Raw genomic sequence first — 10,871 nt, 5'->3', positions numbered from 1 at the left:
CAGGAAAAAACCAGGAGCATTCTTCAGAAAACTATTTAAATTAGAAAAACAGCAAAGAAAAGCTAATAAATGCTGTTCGGTCTATTAGTTCACATGAAAAAAAACTGCTTTGGATTTTGTTATCTCAAAAGTATAATATAATAACATGTAGTTTAACTTAAATTTCGCTTAAAGTTCGCTTTACTCAATTCACTAAGGAGACGTAATTGATTTTGACTTAATTTGTTAAAAAATATAATAATAACTGTTATGTATATTAACATAATTTAATAAAAATTTTATTTGTAAATTATATAGAAATGAAACCATTAAAATATCGTTTTATGTTACATAATTGTCTTATTTATTCATGATTTAAGCAAAATTACCTATTTTTAATGTTGTGATTCAAAATCTTGTTCTTAGGAGACGGTAATGTATTATCATAAACTTCAAACTTATAAACCGACTTCAAAATTTATGAATTCGTTGGATAATAATAATCAGTTAACTATTGTTATGTGTTAAATAATAATAGAAACATTGAACATTAATTATAATTACATATAGAAATATCTGTTTTTAACAAAGCTGAAATTTTCTAAAAGCAATATTCATATTAAGTTTCTTTGTTTTACATTCTAAATATTAAAAGGTAACTGATAGGTTATATAAATATGTTTTACAGATATAATTTGAAAAATTAAAATAAAAGAAATCTAACTAATAATCACGTTCAGTTGTGTGAAACAAACATTAACTAATTCAATATAGTGAATATAAAGATTAAACAACACTATTATCAGCAGAATGTAATATTCTAATTATTTTTAATTACTTTGTGGTTTCATTAAAACTCATAAGTTCTTATAAGCTGTACTTTGATGTTTATTGTTTTTTAATGTTATTTTTTAATTACATATTTGTGAATTTCACAAAGCACATGTATTACGTTTTCTTCTTCTTTTCTCTTCTCTTAAGTACTTTCTGAAAATTAATCCTGGCCGCCTTCTGGCCCTAGCTTCTTGTGCTGCTACCACTAGTTCGTCTATAGTATTATCCCTAACTATTCGAGCACTTTCCAATTTAATAGATGCATTTGTAGGTATATAAGCGTCCTCAAATGATATCCCCTCCAAAAGATCTAATTTTACTTCTTGATCACATTATTATATAATTTTATTATGTAGAATTACTTTGTGGTTTCATTAAAACTCATAAGTTCTTATAAGCTGTACTTTGATGTTTATTGTTTTTTAATGTTATTTTTTAATTACATATTTGTGAATTTCACAAAGCACATGTATTACGTTTTCTTCTTCTTTTCTCTTCTCTTAAGTACTTTCTGAAAATTAATCCTGGCCGCCTTCTGGCCCTAGCTTCTTGTGCTGCTACCACTAGTTCGTCTATAGTATTATCCCTAACTATTCGAGCACTTTCCAATTTAATAGATGCATTTGTAGGTATATAAGCGTCCTCAAATGATATCCCCTCCAAAAGATCTAATTTTACTTCTTGATCACATTATTATGTAATTTTATTATGTAGAATTACTTTGTGGTTTCATTAAAACTCATAAGTTCTTATAAGCTGTACTTTGATGTTTATTGTTTTTTAATGTTATTTTTTAATTACATATTTGTGAATTTCACAAAGCACATGTATTACGTTTTCTTCTTCTTTTCTCTTCTCTTAAGTACTTTCTGAAAATTAATCCTGGCCGCCTTCTGGCCCTAGCTTCTTGTGCTGCTACCACTAGTTCGTCTATAGTATTATCCCTAACTATTCGAGCACTTTCCAATTTAATAGATGCATTTGTAGGTATATAAGCGTCCTCAAATGATATCCCCTCCAAAAGATCTAATTTTACTTCTTGATCACATGCAAAATCTTCTCTGGTCAACCGATCATAAAATAATTCTGCACATGTATTAAATTTTTCATGGGGTTCAAAATTGTCATGTAATAATTTGAGCTTTGTTTTAACTTCGGTGAAAACCTGTGACAAGTCTTCAAACTTTTCAGTATTTTCTCCTCTAATCTCTGTTAGATCTTGTGTGTGAGTAATTGATACTAAAGGCATATGTGAATGTAATTTTGCACCTGACTCTTCTATTTCTTTGTCGTCACCAACAGTTGTCAACAAGGTTTTCATATGTTGAAATCGATTACGAGATTCCAATAACAATTCAGAGTAATTTTTATTCAACTTATGAGCATTTTCACGTCTTTGGTTCTCATATTTTATTGACGATAATAGTGATTTCTTCTTCTCTAAGTATGCAATTTTATCTTGGTTATATGTATGTTTCACCAAACCAAATAATATTTCAGAGTTATTTGCATATTTTGCTAAGTCATGGGCCTTTTCTTTTAAATCATCAGTTTTTATTTTCAAATGTTCCTTTACGAACTTTTTACGCCTACATTCATCCATTATTTCCTTGTCAGCTTTTACTCCAATACTTTGACCAAGTTCATGAAGAACAGTCTTGAAATTATTTAGCTCAACGTCTAGATGAGCTTCGGGGGGCGTTCCTGGTTCCGATTCCACAATATCGTAAATTTGTTCGCCAGGCGGAAGCAAGATCTTAATATTTTTATCCAAATCTTCTTGCAACTTTCTATATTCAACCAAAGTCCGGTTTCTAACAGCCATGTTCTTCCTAATATCATTTTCTATAGATTCATATTCGTTTTTAAGATCATCTACATGCTCCGTAGCAATTTGCCCCATTTTGGTGGCTGCTACTATCAAATTAGATTGATCAACAGAATCTCGTGTTAAGCTATTTAGAGCAATCTCATAATACGTTTCATCTTTCTTAAGGATTTTTAGAATTTTTTCATAAGAATAAAAGATATATTTTGCTGCTATCACTCTCATACTGTTATTTTGCACCTTCAATGCTAATAATTGTCTTTTCTTCTCGATAGCAGTTTTAATACCAGCACGTTCAACTAAAACTTTATCCTCCAAATCGTTCGCTTTCGAAACTAAAGATCTGTAACTTTTCATAAGCTGTTTTTTACGATATTTTAGTAGATCTAATTGTTTTCGTTTGTGATCATTTTCTTTTTGTAAATATTCAGACACAACCGCCGAACTATGGTTTCCGAATGCACGTTGTATACGTTCGTGATTTGCTAAGGTTGACCAAACCCTCCTTTGGTCACTTTCTAAAAAATTTCTTAAACTGTTCTGTTTATTTCTTACTGTATTTCGTATTTTGGCTAACTGTCTTTCTTCGCCTCGTTCAAGTTTATTCTTTTCATACCTGGAAACTTCTCTGTCTTTTTCTTCTAACACCAAAATCTCTTTGTATTGCTGTATCTTGTCGAATACAGTCCAGTTAGGACATTTCATTCCATGCATGAAATATCCTCGCGTTTCCAATCCAATCATACTGCTTTACTTGTAAAACGTTTAGTATGTCAAAAAACTGTAAGTGATTAAGTGATTAATATATTAGTTAAGTTTTTTTGAATCATGATTTGTAATTATAAATCAAAGTTATTTGTTACCTTCTGCAAATCCTTAGATGGATGTATAAAATTGTGTATAAATAATATAAAATAGTTATAAATATAAATAGTATAAAAGAGCCATATATTTCATCGTTGAAAGATATACAAAACTCATTTGTTTATTAATGGACATAATATATATGAACAAATCGCTATTTGCGCATATTTTACTTAGTGTCTTTTTAAACTATCACATTGGCCACATTTTTTAATTAAGATTGGCAAGCATTAGATAATTAAACTTATTTAAAATAAGATATATTTTCAAAATAAACTATTTATGTTAATTGTTTGAAACTGATTAGATTTGAATCAAGTAATATTTAAAAAGTAGAACCTAAGTTGAACCTAGATGAAGTGAAAAAAACTCAGAAGATAGGTTTAAAAATAAATATATAAATATATACATTAGGAAATTGGTAAAAAGTACCGCTCGTGAATAATATTTTAAAACCTTTTGATATTTTTTCTTAAAAGCATGCTTTTTCTAAACACAAATATCATCCAGAGAAAAAATGTATTGTTTTTTACTTTATAAATCTCAAATAAAGTATTTCTGATTATGGAAAAATTCCGCACAATAGTTTTCGAACAATCAATTCAACATAAAGTTATTTAAACATTATATATCTAATAAACAACTTAACACAGATAAAAGAATATTTTATTAGTATAATATAAATAATTTGATGTCAATTTACAATGATATCATTGGTGTTATAAAATCTTTATACGATTAACGCAGTTATATTTTATGAATATGGAAGAAACATTAATCTTTTGAAATGATTCAAATCACAAGTGTGATGTTATAATTTGCCAGATATGGATAGAAACAAGTTAATTGTCACATATTTTGGTATGATTTTTATAATAACTAATATAGGTTTATATCTTATAGTAACTAAATTTCTCAGTCACTTAATGATAAATAATTGTAGGTTTATTATTGTGCTTGGAAATACGCCTTAGCAGTTTAACTGAATCTCAAACTAAAATCATTGGCGGAGTTAAAGTTGATATTACCCAGGTTCCATATCAGGTGATATATAAAGCTCTAATATATGTCCAAAATTTTGAATAATTTGTAAAATATACCAAATCATTATACATGTACGTACATATACTACATGTATACATAAGAAAATTGGGAAAAAAATGTTACTCCCGAATCATAGTAGAGCAAAAACATATTTTCATGAATTAACGTAAAGAAAATGTGAAAATAAGAGTGAAAAAGAACTTTAATTTCATTGTTTCAATTTGGTACATATTTTGTAAAAAATATATTGTATCTTAAGAATAATTTATTTTTCAGGTATCGTTAAGATCACCTTCAGGTCATTTCTGTGGAGGAACCATTATAAAAAATCGATTCGTATTAACTGCGGCACATTGTTGCATATATGAGCGTCAATATCTTTTTGTTGTCACAGGATCTACAAAATTATCTCATAATAGTACTCGGTTTGAAGTCGAAGATATAATCAAACATGAATCTTATGATCCGATATTAGTGGAGAACGATGTAGCAATAATAAAGGTACTAAATAACAAAATATATTTCTAAAACAAAAGTAAAGTCATATACATGATATTAATGATTCACAATGTAGAGCATCGGCAATATATAGTATACATATAGCATAAGATCGTACAAGAAATACATAACATTTTGACAGTATTTCGTACCATTTTATACGAAAAGCTCTACGTAAAATAACCTTGCCATAACATTGGTCTATTTTACGGTAGAATCGGCACATAAATTATATTATCATGAAATATGTTTATTATAACTTTAAAAGTTATGTATAATACATTTAAGTAATATGATTTAATACATAATTCAAGATAAATACACAAAATCAATACATTTAAGTGAAAATAATAAATACAATTTCACAATTTCACGTGCAATATAAGTCAAAAATATACTACAGACAGCAAACATAATTTTATAACTATGATCACTTAAAAGACGACAAATATTTTTATTTAAATTTTACAATCCACATTGATAATAGTCAATAAGTGCATGACCACATTAGACTCTCATTTATTAGATCAAGGGTGAATTTCAATATTCAAACAAAACGGCACCTATACTTGTGCGAAATCAAGAAACCTTAAAACCTGACACTTCGTGCTTGGTTTCAGGCTGGGGCACAACAAACGAGGTAAATATTTTATTTATTATATAAAACATATGCATAAATAAATTTATAAAATAATAAACATATTTAGCTAAATTCTAAAAATGATCCAAAGGTTGCGTTGTTGAGTCAATCATTGCCTTCACATTTTTTTCAATGTAATTGCTTAACCAATATTTTCGAACATTAGATTGAAAATATTCATTTGCATATTGTGTAAGAAGAACCATTTGTAGGAAAAAATGTTTGAATGTTATGTTCTAAAATATTTGTTTATAACTCAACGATCATTCAACTGCAGTTATCCATATCCCACATTGATTTTGTCATTTATCATGTCTAACATAAAATTTTGTTGTTTGATCAAAGGCCATCAAGTTACCATCTGAGCACCTTATGAAAGTCGAAGTGAACATAGTAGAAAAAGCTCAATGCTCAAAATTATTCGCCGGAATAAGTTCCATAACAGAAGCTATGTTGTGTGCCAGTTTTCCAGGCGGAGGCAGAGATGCATGCTCGGTAAAAACTATACTTTTTAATTCTCGTACTCCTACTAAAAGTGCAAACATGCTTACAAATGTACTTACATACATACATACATACATACATACATACATACATATACACACACTTATTCACACATATTTCAATTTAAATCATAACAACTCATAGGACAATAAGAGCTGTTAAGAGCGAATTTAAAATTATCATTGAAAATAAATCAATTGAAAAAATAGTACACATTACTAAAGAAAAAAAAATCGGGGATACCAGGATTTGAACCTGGGACCTTTCAGTTCTGATTGGAGGTGAACGCTCTACGGCTGAGCTATATCCCCATGTATTTATACCATGATATTTCGCAATGATTATTTCCCATGAAAAAGTCAATGGAACCATCAAATGCACAAATGTATTTTGATGTATGGGAATTTGGTGTTGATAAATATTTTAATGAGTTATGTTGATTAGGGCAGTAACACCTAGCAAAAAAACTTAATCAATTGTGAATAAGCTTTATTTAACCATACTTTTCGGCCTTCGTCGAGTGTCGAGACCATCATTCAGTAGAACAATTAAATGATTTTATGTCGAAAAAAATGATATACAATTATAGAACTTACATACATACATACATAAACACTCATGCATTTAAATCATAACAACTCATAGGACAATAAGGACTGTTAAGAACGAATTTAAAATTATCATTCAAAATAAATAAATTGAAACAATAGTACTTATTACTAAAGAAAAAAATTTCGGGGATACCAGGATTTGAACCTGGGACCTTTCAATGCTGATTGGAGGTGAACGCTCTACGGCTGAGCTATATCCCCACGTACTTAAAACATGATATTTCGCAATGATTATTTCCTATGAAAAAGTCAATGGAACCATCAAACGCACAAATGTATTTTGAAGTATGGGAATTTGGCGTTGATAAATATTTTGATGAGTTATGTTGATTAGGGCAGTAACACCTAGCAAAAAAAACTTAATCAATTGTGAATAAGCTTTATTTAACCATACTTTTCGGTCTTCGTCGAGTGTCGAAACCATCATTCAGTGGAACAATTAAATGATTTTATGTCGAAAGAAAAATGATATACAATTATAGAACTTACATACATACATACACACACTTATGCATTTAAATCATAACAACTCATAGGACAATAAGGACTGTTAGGAACAAATTAAAAATTATCATTTAAAATAAATCAATTGATAAAATAGTACTCATTACTAAAGAAAAAAAAAAATCGGGGATACCAGGGTTTGAACCTGGGACCTTTCAGTTCTGATTGTAGGTGAACGCTCTACGGCTGAGCTATATCCCAACATACTTAAAACATGATATTTCGCAATGATTATTTCCTATAAAAAAGCCAATGAAACCATCAAATGCATAAATGTATTTTGAATTATGTGAATTTGGTGTTGATAAATATTTTGATGAGTTATGTTGGTTAGGGCAGTAACACCTAGCAAAAAAAAACTTAATCAATTGTGAATAAACTTGATTTAAAAATACTTTTCGGTCTTCGTCGAGTGTCGAACAAAATTCAGTCGAACAAAATCATTTAGATTTTATAATCAATGTCGAAAGAAAAATGATAAATACTTACAGAAAATTATTTACACAAAAATACACCGCACTATTACACATTATTAAATCAAGCTATTAATAACTCCGAGTTGGGGTTAGTTGAGCATAGTTGCTAAACTTGTTCTGTCACGAAGAACATTACCATTAACTTTCAAAAATTAATTATTATTTTTAAGATTTAAGTTAACTCTATAGAAGTAATAAAATAAAAAAATAATGATTTTTAACAAAAAAATATAATGGTATAATTATTCCTAAGATTTATTGGTAAATCTTATAGATAAATTATAGTTTTGTTGATTCTACTTTTGGTCAAAGAAAATTACTATAAATTTTGTTTTCTTTGTCAAAGACTATAAATATAGAACTGATTATTAAACACTTATTTCATTTCATCACTAATCGACATTGAACCTATGGTTTTATTATACTTTCTTAGTGATCAACTTGCCCCACCTATGGGGTACATTGAACATGCTCGACTTTTTGCTGTAGCTCCTAAATTTTACTTATTACCGAAAAATACTATTGACACTTTTGTTAAGCGAAAAACAACAAATCCATCAAGCCGTATAACTATTTATTGACACTTATCATTGAGGAGCTACATCCGTTCAAGTAAAAATTTGCTCAACTAACCCTAAGCCCAACCCTAAGTAATGCTATTTGTAATTTTTAACTTCCCGTAAGTAATCTTTACGTTTTGAAGGATTATAAAATTTTGGCATACCTCAGAAAAAATTGATGTGTGTGTGTTTCGTATGTCCGCATTTTTTCGTCCACGTTTTTGGGCGCACGGATCAAACGATTTGAATGGTTCAACAAACATTCGAATCCTATAGATTGGGAAATGTAATGATTCGTTTTTAGCAAAGAAAGGTCCAATCGTTACGGAGATATGGAGAAAGGAGTGCAGAAAATACAAATCGATTTTTTGAGAGAACGGAGTTTCAGATTTGAATGATCTAAAAACTATTTAATTTGTAATGTTTGGGAGAAGGGGTGATTAGTTTTTCGCAAAGTCAGGTCCAGCCAATTCAAAGATACAAAGCTAAATGTGCAAAAAATTGCAGTTCTTGAGAGAACTAAGCGTCAGATTTGAATGATCCTATAAACTTTCTGCTTGTTTTAACAAAATAATTGCTTTTGGAAAAAATTGTTTATTTTTTATTTTCTTTTTTGAAAAAAAAAATTTTTTTCTTCAAAAAAGTTTGTGTATCGAAAGTAGTTTAAATTTTATTTCAAATTCTACTTTGCAATTCAGTTTATATAATTCTTATAAATATTAGACAATGTTACAATATTTATAATAATCTATTTGAAAACATTCAATATTCCTCGAACATTTCATTATGGCACGGAAAGATCCAGCAATTTGCCTTAAGACACGATGCCATACACCACTAGTTTAATTCATGATATATATATATATATATATATATATAATTTCATTAAATCAATTGAAAACTAATTAAAAGCAAAAAAAAATAACGGGGACACCAGGATTTGAACCTGGGACCTTTCAGTTCGCAAGAAAGTGGAACGCTCTACGTCTGAGCTATATCCCCACGTACGGAAATCCTGATATTTCGCAATGATTATATCCTATGAAAAAGTTCATGGAACCATCAAATGCACAAATGTACTTTTTATCAGTCAGTGAAGTTACAAATGTATATGGGAAATCCAACAAGAATTGACTTTCAGAATAGCACGTGAGATATATAAAAAATAAAAATGTTTAGTGATTATTGTAAAATATAAGTAAACGTAACTAAACAAGTGGGTTTACTTGGATCAATATGGGGCACATGTTTTAGATAAATTTTATTCTAAGAATTCAAGTTCTGAATAGAGTATTTTCTACTGGAAAAATCGTTTTATTATTTCGACGTTAGCTACCGAAATGTCTGGGGGGCACATTGTTGCATCATACGCACATGTACATACATATCTAATAGTTATATATTTTGCAAAAATAGAAAATGACTTTAAAGGAATTATAATTAACATCATAAATTCATAAAAATTGTTATTGTTTTGGAATTGTAAATTTATTATTTATTGTTCAGGGCGACTCTGGCGGGCCTCTTGTATGCGACGGACTCTTAACAGGAGTTGTTTCTTGGGGTGTATATTGCGGACATCCAGATTATCCAGGAGTTTACACAAATATATCACATTATAATAATTGGATCAATACAACAATACGTAAACTGGAGGAAAGCGACGATATACCTTCAAGTTCATTTATTCCTACATCGACATCAAATACATTTATTCCTACATCGACTTCAAATACTTTTACTCCTACATCGACGGATAGAACAGATAACAAACAAAATGTTTCTAGTATACATGAGAGTAACAAGTGTAATAACATGAACCTAAATATTTATATTTATATCATAGTTTTTATTTTTCATAAATATTTGAATGACACAATTACGATAATTTTTGATTGATTAGAAATATTAATTAAGTAAACTATTGGAAACTAGATGTAAAAGTGTCATTTTGCTTCCCGTTGTGTGTAATTCAAATTTAGCAGAGTGATAAAATTGTTTATTTTGATAACTAAGTTTACGCCTTCGCTATAAAGTAATTAATGCCATTCTAATTGATACGTTTTAAACAAATATATTATACATGTATCTGTATTAATTTAATTTATTACATACTTAATGTTTAAAAATAAAATAAAAATTATCACTCTTGTTGCTTCTTTATAGTTGTCCCTAAGTAAATATAAAATAAATATAATTTTAACAAATTGGAACACTTAAATAAATTTTTATAATTAAACCACTTTTTGTAAACCTGTAATAATATCTCAAAATGTTAATTCAGAATCAAAATTTTAGGGTTTCAAAAGGTCAAAAAAATTTTCTAATAAAAATTAATTACGAAGAACCGATCCGATTCGAAAGAGATAATTTTCGAACAGTTTTTTTCGGTTCAGGAATTTCAGCATAAAAGGTTGATGGAAAATTTTTCTTATCTACTAATTACAAAGAAACTTTTGGTGAATCGACGCGCAATACTAATCGACAAGTCCTTATCGCGTATCGTTGAATGGCTTTTAAATTTTTGAA

At 28.7% G+C, this 10,871-nt stretch overlaps 1 protein-coding gene and 2 non-coding genes across 3 annotated transcripts; 1 reads left to right on the top strand and 2 right to left on the bottom strand.

Annotated features, from left to right (window-relative positions):
- The first annotated feature begins 4,618 nt into the window (after positions 1-4,618).
- LOC113385965 (trypsin-1-like) lies at positions 4,619-10,522 on the top strand. Its single transcript, XM_026623783.1, has 6 exons — positions 4,619-4,624; positions 4,826-5,050; positions 5,574-5,687; positions 6,033-6,182; positions 9,849-10,140; positions 10,509-10,522. The coding sequence occupies exons 1-6, from the start codon at positions 4,619-4,621 to the stop codon at positions 10,520-10,522; spliced, it is 801 nt and encodes a 266-aa protein (XP_026479568.1).
- Positions 6,426-6,502, bottom strand: Trnaw-cca. The gene is given in 2 exon segments: positions 6,426-6,461; positions 6,467-6,502. It is a non-coding gene; the product is annotated as a tRNA-Trp (tRNA).
- Trnaw-cca lies at positions 6,927-7,003 on the bottom strand. Its single transcript is given in 2 exon segments — positions 6,927-6,962; positions 6,968-7,003. It is a non-coding gene; the product is annotated as a tRNA-Trp (tRNA).
- Positions 10,523-10,871: the final 349 nt, after the last annotated feature.

Source organism: Ctenocephalides felis, unplaced genomic scaffold, assembly GCF_003426905.1.
Source record: "Ctenocephalides felis isolate EL2017-DRISC unplaced genomic scaffold, ASM342690v1 CF-g0.4_SCAFFOLD_03571, whole genome shotgun sequence".
Lineage (NCBI taxonomy): Eukaryota > Metazoa > Arthropoda > Insecta > Siphonaptera > Pulicidae > Ctenocephalides > Ctenocephalides felis.
The sequence above is the reverse complement of the archived record's forward strand: the minus strand, read 5'-3'. Positions and strand labels throughout refer to the sequence as shown.